Source organism: Ambystoma mexicanum, chromosome 4p (genome assembly GCF_040938575.1).
Source record: "Ambystoma mexicanum isolate Mex_15411 chromosome 4p, UKY_AmexF1_1, whole genome shotgun sequence".
Lineage (NCBI taxonomy): Eukaryota > Metazoa > Chordata > Amphibia > Caudata > Ambystomatidae > Ambystoma > Ambystoma mexicanum.
The window spans coordinates 184,616,820-184,631,855 of NC_090927.1; the positions used below are offsets into that span (position 1 = coordinate 184,616,820).

The 15,036-nt window shown below is 44.4% G+C and overlaps 1 protein-coding gene across 6 annotated transcripts in view; it reads right to left on the reverse strand.

Moving 5' to 3' along the window:
- EFR3B (EFR3 homolog B) overlaps positions 1 to 15,036 on the reverse strand; it is a 1,154,471-nt gene that overhangs the window by 562,409 nt on the left and 577,026 nt on the right. For all 6 annotated transcript variants that reach the window (XM_069605670.1, XM_069605672.1, XM_069605667.1 and 3 more), the window contains one exon: positions 4,889 to 4,965. In XM_069605670.1, the coding sequence (XP_069461771.1) occupies positions 4,889 to 4,965 (77 nt within the window). The remainder of the gene's footprint in view (positions 1 to 4,888; positions 4,966 to 15,036) is intronic.

Here is a 15,036-nt window from a genome sequence, read left to right on the forward strand (position 1 = left end):
GTTGCAGGAGGTGGTGGTTGGTAGTAGTATATGGTAGCTAGTGGTTTATAGTCATAACATTGAATGCCAAAGCATTGAATGCCTTACCATCTAAAAAAGAAGCGTGGAAGAAAAAGCATCAAATGCATTTTTTAAAAAAAATTGTTTTAATGGGGGGTACCCCCCATTCCCCCTTTTTTAACCTTTAAAAACCTTTTTTATTAAACTAAACCCTTTATCATTTAAAAAAATGCATTTGATGCTTTTTTTTTTCGATGCATTTTTTTCAGTGGTATGGCTTGACGGTTTAGAATTTGATGCTATGACCAGATACCGTAGTTAGTAGTAGCAGACGGCTTTCTGTAAAATTGGCCAAAAAGGTCCCTTTTTAAGCACCTAACCCTAGTATTCAAGCCCATCAGAGTCTCAAATCCTTCTGCTTCCTGCATAAATGATAGCATCCTGCATTCCTTCGGGTTCCCACCATTTGAAAGAAAACATCCAGACTACAACTAACGTGTCTTTCACTACCGCCTAAGATCCAAATTCCATCCAAGTGCCGCTTCATTGAAATACCCACCAATCCTATAATCTATGGATTGTGACAGCAATCGCTGTGGCTGCAGTGTGCAGTTGCTGGTTTGTGGGGCGACACTAGGACGTGGGTTTGACACCCTCAGAATTTGATGGTTAAATGAAGTCCCAGAGCAGTGACACCAGTGCTGAACGGATTGGCTGTGCAAATGGTGATGGCTACTTGTCGGAGTGGTCGCTGTTCCTTCATTGCTCCTGCAAGGCACCTGTTGGCTTGAGCGGGATGGGGTGGGTGTGCGAAAAGAGGAATTGTTATTTTGTTTTCCTTTTTTCAGTTAGCGGACAAGCTGAAGAAAGCATTTTGAAATAGTTCTTTCTTTTAACTAACGTCCCCGAAATATGGTGATACAACTGCTGCAATTCGGCCTTGCACCGGATTAAAAACTCCTAGGTTTTTTAATGAAGCAATGCGCTAGGTTAGGCTGGAAAACCCTACACCTTACAATGCGTGAGACCTACTTGCACTAAAGTCTTCGTGTGATCGACCCCTTGAAGCAAAACCATGCCCAGTGCGGCAGGTACTGCTCCCAATGGCATGTAGTTCCAGCATAATGGGCTAAGTGCCCGAACGACAGGGCGGAGATACCCAGTGACAGGTAAGAGTTCCTCAGAGACTTGGATAGGCTTCTCCAGAGACAGGTCAGAGTTACTTAGATACAGGTCAGAGTTCGCATCTGTACAACGCTCAACAGGGACGGGCAGAGATCCTCCATGATGGGGCAGAGCACTTCAGGGCAAAGTACATCAGTGATAGGGCAGAGATCCGCATTGACAGGGACAGAGCTCGTTCACTGAGAGGGCAGAGCTTCTCCCCGGCAGGGCAGAGTTGACCTTTGCACGAAGCTCATCAATGATGCGGAAAAAGATCCTCAATGAGGGAACAGAGGTCCTTAGAGATGTGGGAACAGTTCTCTAGTGACAAGACAGAGCGCATCGTTGCACAGTGCTCATCCGTGGCAGGGAACAGACTCTCAGTGACAGATCTGAGGAGAGTTTTCCAGTGTTGGGGGAATTCCAGAGACGGGCGCAGAGCTCCTCATAAATGAGAGGAAGATTACCAGTTTATAGAAGAAGTTATTTGATGCAGAGATTTAAATTAGACACTCCTTTCTCATGCCATAAACACTAGATACTCAAAGCAATTCAGCTAAGTGCCTTAAAGTGATTCACAATGCTTCACAAAAAACACAACCCTCACTGTCTGAGACTCTAAAAAACATTCCACGACCACAATATTAGATGGTTTTTAGAGTCTTAAAACAATTATAATTCCACTAATAAATGCTGTGGTTGCTATTATCATTATTACATATTTGTTTAGTGCAAATATAGCTCGGGAGCAACAGAGCGCTGTACAGGTCATAGAGCAAAACATTGTTAACAAGGAATTAACAAATCATCAAGTAACCATTAGTAGTAATAATTATCACAGTACATTATACAGATGGGGGTGTTCACAAAATATAGGAAGAATAGGTCACTCAAGTCTTCGGTTCTTTCCTAAAACTGAAGGATACTTGACAAAGTTCAGTTTGCCACCAGGATGGAGTTCCAGAGGACAGGAGCATAGCAGGAGAAGGACTACTTTTCCCCTTGCAAACTGGTCAGATTCCAGTTTGGTGATCGTCGTCCTGTGAGTTGACCTTGTGCTCACTGATGGTTTAGTTGGGCTATTGGGTAGCCCAGAATACCGGCGGTGGTTGCATTGTACGTGGGACGTGCTGTTTTGAGCCAGGTCCTAGCCGGGAGGGGGAACTAGAGTAATTTGAGCAACATGGGGATAATCTGGTCACATTGCCAAGAGCTGGTGATGAGGCAAGACGCAGCATGGGGAGCTGCTTTGAGGATCAAGTGAGCAGGCGGTAGCCCTGTGAGGAGGGCATTACTCCCGTTGATATGCGAGATCACCAGGGACTGCACCAACCTTTGGAAGTCCTGTGGCAGGAGGTTTCATTTTGCAGAGCAATTAGATAATAAGCCGTATGGGCCTTTTTAACCATGTTGGTGGAAGGAAAGATTGCTATCCACAGTGAAGACCAGCTATTCCTGAGGGTGCATGGAGCATTGAACCTGTCCAAGCGCATTTGATACATCCACCTTGGAAGGGGTTTCTGCTTCGTGGGGTGGCCCTAGACAAATAATTTGGTCTTGGTGGGGTTAAACCTTGAATGGGTGCTTGCAGGGCATGAGGAAAGTGAACAATAATTAATGGTTTTCCCATGGGTGTAATGGGTGCACGTTCTACCCAAACCTTGCAGGGCCTCCAGACTAGCCTGTGGCCTCTGAATGTTGATGGGTGTAGAGAATCCCAGGTTTTGGAAGAGACTGCGACAGAACGGCATCTGCCAAGGGCAGGATAACATGAACCTTTTGATTTTTAAAATAGATTTATGAGTGCAATTCTGTTTATGAAAGGGAGGTCTACTAATCTGACCCCTCCCTTTAATAATGCTCCATGCTAAAATCATAGCGTCTTTGCTGTGACCATCTCCTGACCTCTCCAACAACAGTCCTGCAGTGACAGTAGAGCAGGTTTAAAAGGTATCATGTGCATTCCTGAGAGCTGCTGGAACACAAAGTTTCAACTGATAGCGGTGGCTTTTTAAATTGGCTGCACCACTGACATAACAAAGTCACTCTCACAGCAGGGCGCCAATTGCTGAAATCCTATTGAAGTAAGCAGACATTGAAAGAAGGAGGAGTTAGAATACCACAAAGGAGAATTTTAAGCCAAGAGAGTGATGCCACCATTTTTGATTCTGCTAGGGCTCCCTAAAGCTTGCTGCACCTGACCCACTTCCTACAGACAAAGCACTCTAGGTATGACGTCAGAAGGCAAATGGGAATGTTAAAACAGCCTGGATTGGACCCTCTAACAAAATGCTTGTTTTGGACCAATCTGTTGTAGCATTTTACCTTTATAAAGGGGTGAACTGAGCCCTTAGTTGATCATGTCAAGATGAGAAGGATTCAGCTGGAAATGTGTTGGTGATGCAGTCTATGCCAAAGGTCTCTACCATAACGTTGAAGACAGAGGTTTCCAAGGAAGAAGAAAGCTATTCTCGCTACCCACCTTAGGGTCACATTAGGGTGACACTGCTGTTGTCCTAGGCCTCAGCTGCCTGTTCACTGAAGTTAAGGAGTCCCTGTAGGTGACCTTCCCAGAGTGCAAGCGCGGACCAAAGGGTTCACATTCTCCTTGAAGAGCCTGGATTGGGGCTTCCAGCAAACCAGATGTCCAGAAGCAGCTCTGAACTCTGTTTACCAATGCTCTTTGAAATATGAACCGCTTACCTGCTTTTTCGAGCTGCCTCTATGCAGACTCGACCCAACCAGAGCATCGTTTCAACCTGACTTGAAAGCTAACTCAACCCACTATAAGCCATAGACTCCCCATCTCAAACACTGACTCAACCCACTTGATGGATCATTTTGATCCGACTCAACCAATTTCGAGAGCCAACTCGATCGACGAGGGACCCCATCAACGCTGACTTGCCACTAGAACTTCACAACCTGACAATCTGTCAATTGCAGAAAAGCAACCAGAAGTCTGTCTCGATGCTGTTTAGTAATCAGGACAATTAATCGTAGTATTTGCAGTGGGCCTGTCCCCTGGACCATTTTAAAAGACCCTAGTGTGTTTAAGCCACAACTCTTGCCTAAGACACTTTCAAGTACTTCTGACAGCTGCTGCTTAAATCAATGGCCCACACCTTCGGCATTAACCCAGAGTACCCCCCTTTGACCTCAAAGTCTGCATTCTGTGTGGTTCCTTTAGACAAGTGGGTCTTTAGTGTTTTTAATGGGTTGTGTGCATTGTTAGTTTTTAATGAAGTTCCCATATCTATAAAACCTTGGCACAACAGCATTTTATTTTGCCACCACGTACTATTGTTGGCTGTGTTGCAATTCTATCAGATCATACCATACCTGAAGCGTTTAGCCTGACCTCTGCCCAAGTTACAAAAAGAGGTGACGGAGGTATATCGGTAAGGCTATGTCTGTTTCATCTTTAGGATTGGCAGCACTGCAGGTTTAGTAGTACTGTAGGTGTTTTAGAACTGCCTCATTCGTATACTACTGCTGAGCAGTGGTCCTTCCATCACAGGGACCCCCATTCATTTCGATACAGTGCCACTGGGATTTCATGGATTGGTTTTCTTCACATTATGTTCTATTGGATGTGAAGACATCACTCTTCTATAAAAGTGACATTTACGAGGACTAACACCCAAAAGGAAATGGCGTTATGTGCAGTATTACCTAATAACTAACTATAACTCTACAAACACACGGATATATACAAACATACCTCAGAATCTTCTGGAAAGATATTATCAACCAATCTTTTATATCGGGGACGTAGGGCTCCGCAGCAACCGCAGACACCTACAAAAGAGAAACAGATAAAATAAAAATCAGAAGGAACTGTAGAAAGAAAAGTCACATCGTCCTCTAGCACTTGGCAGTGTGTGTTCTGTGAGGAGCCAGGAAAGAGACACAGACACAGAGGACTCATTGTTTTGGTAACAAACTTTTAATAAATGAAAATAGGGGTGGAAAATGTCACTATCCCTAATGTAGGAGGGGTTTCCCTACCTCAACCAAAACAAATGCGTCTGTTCTTTGTCAAGATGTCCCAAAGTAAGTCCTGTGTCCGAAATCCTATTCTGGCCCTCACACTATAAAACCAACTATGAAATGGTCTGCTGTTTCAAAAGTGTTCAAATGTTCCAATCCAACATAAAAAGGTATAAATCCAAACCAAAAAGTTCCAAATGGTTAACGTTCACAGTTCCAGGGGATGGTTCCCTCCCCCGGGTTCCTTTTACCAATACCAAAACGTTCAAAGAATAATCAAGTTTCTTGAAGTTTAAAAGAATAGCTTTTCCTTTGGATGCTGCAATCCACTCCCAGTGAAATGGTTCCCTTCCCCAGGTTTCCTTTCACAATCATAGGCAGGTTACAATCCCAAGGGCATGTGTTCTCCTTAGAATTCTCCTTTACTGGTTCACAAATTGGGTGCAGGTCCCAGACTTGCAGGTCACCTGGTACACATACTGGACTATGCCTGGTGTATTCTCCACCAGGCCTTGGATACGGTCTCTTTCACTGCTTTTCATATGGTTAACTTTGCCTGGTGTACTCTCCTGCCAGGACCTGTATGCATCCGTTTTCAACTCTGTATCGGTTCTTCTCATTTGCTCATATCATTATTAATGTCTGTTCGGGACTTTTCATCAGTTCATTCAGCTTATTTTTTTACAAATAGTCGGTAGAACTTTTCATCATGGTTCAACATATGTCTCTCTATGGCGTCCTACTTTGGTCTTTCCCAAGGTTATATTGAGGGTTCCAGAGCCCGTCCCACTGTCTAGTGCCTTCGTGACCCTGTCCGGCAGTGCTTCAGCATAACAATCCTTTCCCTGGGCTCACCGGCTTTCTCTGTATTGCTTCTCGGCATTCCTGACTCCAAGTCAGGTGCTTCTCTGGCCCTCGTGGCTCTGCCTGTTGCTGTCGGCATGTGCGATAATCGTCTGTACTCCGGATGGCGTCCCAGCCTCTGTAGCCCTCAGGAAGCATGTCTTACTTCCTCGCACTCCACTCCGCATCCTGCAATCTTCTCCATTTGTTTGGTTCTCAACGGGCTGCCCTCTTGCACCTCGTAGCTGTCATTACTCCTGTGCCGCCGCTGGTACCTTCCTCTGCTGTGAGCTGGAGAACTCCATTCTCCCCTTCCTGGCATATTTTTGAACCATGTCAGGCCAATGGTCTTTTCCCAATGACTAGACCGCTGCTCATGTTTCTCGTGGGGCGTCATCATCATCCCTCCTCGCCTCCTTGCTGTTGCATCGATTCTGATGCGATGTTGAGAAGAGTGACATTGAACTTCATTGGGAGTAATCATCACTGCTCCCAGCTTCTTCGTCTCAGTTGTTAATAACCTAGTCTTTAGGGGATATTATGGCATACTGGAAGCAGGCTTGGTTAGTGGCTCAGGGAGAGTGCCACCATATGCCATCAAGGCATGAAGAAGAGAGGGAACTTCTCTTAAAGTGAATGGGGGTATGTGACTGGTTCTGATGATGCCAGATCATCCGCTTGAGGGTCACCTCCCCATTTGTTCCTCCCTCATATAGGCATCCCCAGGGTGAGGAACAGGTAGCGGCTGCCGTCCCCTGGCCACATGGGAAGAGGGCACCAGGAGGAAAACAGTGATGACATTATCAGATTCATCACAGTTCCTTGACATACAGCTACACAATTCACACTTTTTACATTTCAAAATGTTCTGTAGGTCTGTAACTGGAACTTCTAAATTGAAAGCCATGAGGAAGATCAACAGATCAATGAGCAGTTGCAATAATTGGTCTTACTTTAAAGGAATGATAACTAGCACTTTACAGATGGCATTAATGCATCTGCAACTGGAGATTATGTGCGCAGAAAACTATATGGTGAGGATGTGTGGGAGGCAGGGGCTGATGCTGGAATGTTCTTCAGACAATACCAGATGCTCTATTGTAAAATTTGATTTCACATATGTATATTGGAAATAGGTGATAGCACAGTGTGAGAATGTGAGAAAGTGATGTTCCAAGAACCGTACAACGGTTTCAATTAAAACTCAGCACACCACATTCAGAAACATAGCCACCGACCCACTACGTCTCTTCTCTCACAAAAGACTTTTCAGAAACATTGCTCTCAAGTTTCCCCTCCCATACATGAGAAGGGCATGCAGTCAAAAGCTGTTCTTCGGTTCGTGGCACTTAATTTAAAATAAAAAATACATAACTACAAGTTCCAGAATTCCAAGAGGAAAAAGAACATCTGAACTGGATGCCTTTCCAGGCATGACATTGGTAAGCATGAAAACACTGTATTCATACCTTGCAATGCCTCAAATTCCTCTGTTCCTCAATGCCAAAGATTCTGCTAACTCTGTGCTCTTAAGGATAGCTTAGCGGCAACGTGCTCGCGTTGGAAGCAAGACACGACGGAGCAACAAAGTTTCGATCCTGGATCCGCACTTAGACCCCTCTAGATATTAAGCACATCATAAATAACCAATCTTATCACACCATATCTTGTACAGTATTCTGTTGGACAAGGCCTGTACCCTTTGGTACCGATGCCCATATGGAGAAGAAGGGAATAACCTCCTACCTTCCTGAACCCATTTGCGCACCTACTAAGCTGCTGTGCCTATTCTGAGGAAACCCTAGGTCACAGAGATAGCCTATGTCCCTTGACCGACTATGGGCAATGTTAGAGGTCTACTGTATTGGCTGAAATACTGATGTGATGAGCAGAAGCTAAAAGCAGCAGCTACTGGGTATGCAGCATCACTCAGTAGGCAGGAGCTAGTCCATAGTGTGCGCACATCTAACTTCCACATGAGATACTAATTATGACTTTTTGGCACTTATATATGGCGCATGGCGCTTTAGATACCGGCTGTACCTGGGTTTATGCCCCTTTAGGCACAGTTCCAAACACTGTCACATAGGTCATGGGTAAGGCACCAGTTGCCCTGGGAAGTGAACCGGAAATACCCATGTGAAGCTCCGGTTATTATTGTGCTGATTGGGTTCTAGGAAAACCCCATTAAAAGTTACCAGAAAACAAAAAGAATAACCAAAGAAAGCATCCCCCTCCTTATACAAAATAAAAAATGTAATGGCAAATTAAAAAAGTATGCAAAACAAAAAGCCAAAACTCTGAAAGCAGTGTTTTAACATTTACATAGACATTTTTCTAAAATAAATTTTATAAAATTATGGTATGAGCTATTTGCGACTCCTAAGATCGCAGTAAGAATAGCTACTATGCAATTTTTAAACAAAGTATTGTGCACAATGTGTCCTGGAAAATAACTTGACGTATTGTTGAATTGGATATTTGATCCTATGAAATCTCTTCCCTTTCTTTTTTTTCAATATTTTAAAAAAGTTGAAATCTGTCGAAAAGCTTGTTCTGACTCCTAACGAATGAAATGATTAGTGAAAGAACCAGGACAATGCTACCAGACCACATTTTATTTAATTATTTTACCTGCTGTTCCCTAAATTGTTTCCTTGACTACATATGTTGAGTTAAGTAAGAAATGATGTGTTGTTGTATTTTTGTTTTATTGTCTTATTATATAAAAACATTTTGTTTTGAAAGGTTAATTAATTAACCAACCAAAATAAATAAATAAAAAAAATAGACATTTTTCTATGGCATGTTTTTCAGTAGAATCTACACTTGGAGCTACTGCACGTTAGCCAGAATCAGGCCCAACAATTATAAACATTCTAAGACTCGATTGCTTGGGGTTTACAGCCTGGGCAAGAGCAGCACAAGTGGACCCCTACCCTAGCAACGCCATTTATTTCTGAAATAAACAGATCCTGGTGAGACACAATACAAATCCAAGTCACAACAAGGCACCAACTCTTTTTTGTTCTTTTATTTGTAAATGAAATCCTGGGGGTCCCAAGGAAGGGCCATTTGAAGTTATTGCACAGGGTATTCCTACCCATTCTGAGAAGAGCGGTACAATATCCTGTAGTAAAGTAGCCTAGATGTGTGCCCCACTTGTGACTGTACGGCTGCAGTGATCTACACTACACCTGCTTCCATGTTCATTCTCACCCGTATCACAGTAGGCACACGAGAGACGGAGAATGCCCGGAAGGAGGTCGGGGCACTTCTACTCTCCTTTTAGTGGGCGAAATGGCATAGGGGACTATGGTAGAGAAAGGCCAAAATTAAGCAGCCAGACTTTAAGACAGGTGTCCTGCAGACCAATGAATGGAGAGACTATGGAACCCATAAGTGATTCCAGAGGGTAACCTGGAAAAACCTTACATCCAATAACAAAAGAAAAAATATGCAAAAGTAAGCGAAGGCCACTAACAGAATGTCCTTTCAAATGCTGTCGAGTTTGGCCATAACCCCTTCAACTAATGGCCTTCCTTTGCACTCTACAGATAAGCCACAATGTCTCCAGTTAGCCTTCCCCTGCTCAGCAGCTATTGCCAAACTGTGGCCCTCTGCATACAGCAGAATCCCTTTCACTTCCGGGTTGGAAGTGCTTGATGAGATTGAGCAGGGAAAAGCAGGCTCAGACCTGAGACTGCAAGCTTCACAAAAAGAAGAATTTGAAATAATACATTTTAAAACAGCCAGTGCTCATAAATGAGTAACTGGACAAGGATCATATCAGATGCAACTACATCATTCACGTTCAACCCAACCTTAAGGTTAGACATGTAGAATTGCTTCCTATTTGAACAGGATCGATTAATTCTACTTTGTGATGCTGTGTTCTCATTTTGTTCTGTGAATTTTTATCATAGAGAATGCTCTATTTTTGAAAGTACTGTTTGAAAGGATTGTTTTTAAACAATGCTATACTTATGCTGTACTTATAAAAAAAATAAAACGGAATGTTAGAATATACTACAAAGCTGTTCTAAAGTGTGCCTGATAAGGCGATCACGTGAGGCTAACTTGATTTAAAACCTGCTCTGACTTTTACTATGAAAAGTGCTATTTTGGGGCAGCGGTAAGCGCAGTACTTTGCATTTTTGCAACAAAAAATTGCCCAAGATCAAACATTGTGGGAGGTGTTGAATTGGATCAAGTCTCACTAAGATTTCTAAATCCAAATTAGGTGGAAATCGTGTTAAGCGACAAACAAATCGCCTCAGAGGATGCATCAAGGTGCTGGAAACAGGGCTCAGTTGCGGGACAGTAGTAAAAAGTGGATTACCGTGAAATGATCGAATAAAAATGACCTACTGAGAAATGATCACATTTCTTTTGATCAATTCTTTTTTTTAAAAATGCAGTGAGAGCCCCCCCAGCTCCACCCGCACTTCCCCTACCTTAACCTATCCACTTACCCCACATCTGTTTTTAATAAAAGTGAACAAAAATGCCTAATGAATTCGACCAAAAAAGGCGGTACTCTCTCATTAGGTATTTTTGTATTCAATCATTTCTGCAGATACCGTAAAAAGTTAAACTCTAGGGAATAGCCAGGTCTTCAAGTGTCTCCTGACAATGAAGGTCAGACTCACCCCGATTGTAAAGCGTTCCAGAGAGTAGAAGCCTGGACAGCAAAGGTGTGGCCGCCCCATCTAGGTCTGTTGAATTTAGAAATGGTCAAGAGTTTAGTGGCGGTGGAGTGAAGATGCCGTCCAGGCGCATACTGAGTGTAATGGGTCCTTGTTAAAGGTGGGCCCGTTTTGTAATAAGCTTTATGCATTAGGCACAAGTCTTTACATCCCACTCTGTTAGCCACAGGAAGCCAATGCAAGGAGAAGAGGCGATATGATCCTTTTTCCTAAGGTGGAAAATTAGCCTTACAACCGCATTTTGGATACGTTGTAATTTAGGTGGAGATTTATTTGGGAGCCCCAGATAGACCGCATTGCAATAATCAACGAGACTGGAAATAAAAGCATTAATGAGTTGACCTTTCTCAGAAAATGAGAACAGCTCGGGAAGCCCTCAGAGCTTTTAGTAGAAAGGAGCAGCTGCTCAGCACTTTGCAAATGTATCCCTCTAAGGACAATTCAGGGTCTAACCAGACTCCAAGATTACACACTGAATAAGAAGGTTTGGGACTGGAACCCAGCACAGACAGACAGAAATACCACTTTCCAAAAGATTCGTGAGCAGATACATTAATCTTACTTAGTTGAAGGAAGTTCAGCGTCATCCATCTCTTCACTTGCTCGAGGCAGCTCTTGAATTGGTCATTCGGGTTCGCGTCTGAATTACCCAAGCGTAAAATGATTTGGGTATCATCGGCATAACAAATCATATTGAAGCTATGCACTAGCTCTGCCAAAGGAGCCATTTAAAGGTTAAAAAGCAGAGGGCTAGGAGAGGATCCCGGAGGACCCCCGCAGGGGTCGTCTCTCATGGCTGTGGAAAAGGGGGGGAAGGTGCACTATTTGTTTGCGGTTGCTTAGAAATGATTGAATCCATTATCCTGCTATTTGCTGTAATCCAAGATTATAGATACAGTTTAAGCGGATGGCATAATCCACCATATCAAATGCTGCAAATAGATCTAATAAGATAAGTATTGCAGTGCCTCCTGCAGATACCAATAATGTTCGCTCATCTAGTGCAGCTGGCAAGACAGAGTTAGCATTATAACCGGCTCCGGCCTGAATGTCATCTAGCCAGCCAGCTTCTTCCACGAAAGATTGAAGTTGTGATGTAACTAATGTCTCCAATAGTTGCCCAATATAGGGTAGTTGTGAAATTGTCGGGCGGTGTAGAGTCCAGCAAGGGCCTTTTTTGTAGCGGAGAGATCGCAACTATCTTCAATGGTTCAGGAACTTTGCCGGATATCAATGAGTGATGAATAATGAGCCACACATCGGAGATTATGCAAGATCTTAGATGTTTTAAGAATTTTTGCTGGGCAAATATCAAAGGGAGAACCAGAGAGACTGCGAGATTCCATCAATTTAAGTAAATCGGATTCAGATATGGTGGAGAAGGAATTGAACATTGCAAAATGTTTGTCTCTATTCTCGTCCTCATGCAGAATAGTCGTGGATAGCACTGGTAGCAAGAAAAGAATGTATAGATGGAATTGTGTCTTCAAAAAACTGAGAAAGATCATCACAGAACTTTTGGGATGGGTATATTCAAAAGGGACAGGGGTGTGTAATTCATTAAGAGCTGTAAACAGTTCTGTTGGAGCCAGCTAGAATACGATTGGAATAGTAAGCCCAGTTCAGTTTGATGAGGTGTCTAACTCTGAAGTTGTTGCGAGTAAGACCGCCTGAGATGTTTGTCTCATGCTTTTCTCTATGCCTTCTCTACCCGGCGACACCGTTTATTGGCCTCTCCCACTTGGTCGTTGTACCAAGGTTTAGTGGAATGTGACATTTTTCCAGATGTCCTCTGTTAAGCAGGTGCAAGTAGATTTATTGTTTGATGTAAAGAGTCAATGAAAACTTTTAATATGTTTGAGACTTCTGAGAAGACCAACCCCAATTGATTTGAGGGCGCAGGCAAGAAATTCTGGAAAGCTGGGCCAAAATATTCAACAGAAACTGTGGACCATTTCCGTATCATGGTTGACATGTGTTGATGACGCTTAGTGACAGTTAAATTAGCAGCCTTGAGCTTAAAGGGAATATTCATCCCTTGGATCAGTCCAAGCCACAATAAGTCAAACTTCCATTATAGTCTGAGCAGGACTGCCGGAGATACAATCAAGAGTGTGTCCAGCAGTACATGTTGAGAACTTTGCATGCTGCGACAATCCCAATACAGACATCCAGTCTATCAAAAAGGAAGCGTGCGGGGAGGCCTTGTCCAGGTGAATGTTAAGGTCTCCCAACACCATTCGCTTAATTAGTGCACACCTGCAGCCATTTATCTGCTACGAAATGCACATTCTTCCGTCAAATGCTCAGCAGAAAATAAACTGTACTAAAGTTTTAACAAGTTTCGCAATTCATTAATTTCATTGAAGCTCTGTTAAACTGGGAATTTCTCACAGGTTACGCTAGAAAGCTTTTATTCTGCGCAAAAACACCACCATACTTGTTTCAAAGTACCATGGCTCATGTGGAACTTGACATATTGATAAAAAAGGCCTCAAAAAGTGCCGTAATCCAGCATTAAAAATGCAAAACAGCATTTTTTGTTTGAGGCGGTGGCACTCAAGCACCACCTAATTGCAGAAACTATGGCACTGGAGTACAGCGAGCAGGGAAACTTCATGCAAGAATGGACACATAGCTTCGCTCCTATAGGTGTCAGTGCAGGCTTTTCAGTTTACTGTATTGTTCTGGGTTATACAGCTTTGGGGGTTACGGTTTCACGGCCCAGTTAATTTTTATAGTGCCCCCTCCTTTCAAATTTCTTCCATTTAGGAAGGGTTTTAAAAAAAAGAAAACATAGATGTTATTTATGTTCTTTAAATAAAGACATACGACCTTTCGTTTCAATATTTCAGTTATCCTCTTCTTCCAATATTTTCCTTCTGTGAGGCTCTGTGGTGCAGGTAGTCTTTGTCGTGAAAGGAATAAGTAAATAGTATCTACTATATCTCATTATATTGGGCGGGGCAAAATATTTTGCAGCCTCCCTTTTTCTCACGCCAGCTCGGTTCCCTACGTTTTATAGAGAGAAAGGCTCGGGATATAGGAGGTAACTCAGTGGAGCGTTGCACAGCCTGCACAGCTTCTCTGCTTTGAAAGTATGGTGGGCCAGGGAGCCAAGAGGAAGAGATTGGTGGATGCCAAGGCCCTGAGGGAAGCTTTGGAGATCATCAGTAGGGCCTCCAAAGCCCAGCTTGAGGGGGCAGTGGTAGAGGTTACGGGCGAGGGGGAGGATTTGGGAGGTAGGCCAAAACGGAGAGCAGGGGCTGATGGGGCGCTCGCGGCTGTGTTGGCTTGTAGCCCCGCAGCGGGCACAGGGGAGGTTTGGGAGTCAAGGGGTAGGAAGTTGAGAAGGGAGATTAATAGGAGAGCGTCCAGGGGTGAAATGCAGTTGGGAGAGGGGCTAGAAAGGAGGTTGGAGGATAATGAGCAGGTGATTGAAAGGGACGTTAGGAGTGGCCAGACAGGTTTTAGCAGGGGGGGCATGAAGGGGGATGTGACGGGGGGCAAAGAGGGGTGACAGGGCAGATGGGCAAGGGTGGAAAATACCTGCAGAAGAGTGCAGGTGGGTGAAGGAGAGAGAGGTCCCCATCAATTAGTGAGGTTAGGGAGGGGCACGGAATGGCCAACCCGGCTAGGAGAATTTCGGGCAGAGGGCACAGAGCAGCCTCCGCTGTTGCAGAGGATGAATGTGGAGAGGGTTTAAGAATGGCCCCTCCTCGACCTACGCGAGGACAGTCTATAGGGCACAGCACAGCCCCTATCGACGAAGACCACAGGGTGGAGGAGAGCACACCTCGCCCGAGAGAAAAGGACCAGGAAGGGGTTTCTGCGGCCCCGCCGAGAAGACGCCAAAGGAGTGGCGGGGCGGACGTCCCGGGCTCACAAGAAGAGGATCTACTCAACCCGAGCATGAGCTTGCAGCAGCAATGGTTTTTCAGGGGTGATGAAGTTGGGATGGAGGAATATGTGGGGCAGTGGGAGGATGAAGGACATAGGGTGGTTAGGAGGAGGGGGTAGGGCGAGAAGGGACTTTGGGTGGGATTGCGAAAGACAGGAGCAAGGGGGTTAGGGGAATAATTGGCTGGGTGAGACTGCTGACATGTTTTGTCCCCGCAGCAGGAGCCCAGTAAGAAAAGAGATGAGGAGCATCAGAGTGGAGGCCAGGCTGCAGACGGGCGATGGCAGGGGGAAAGAGGTGAGCGGGAAAGGGACTGGGCAACTGCATGGCAGAGGGGGTCAGGAGAATGGGGGCAGGAATTGAAGGGGCTGGTTTGCAAGGGGTAAGGAGAAAGATTGGTGTACAGGCTATTGGAGCCTTGGTGGG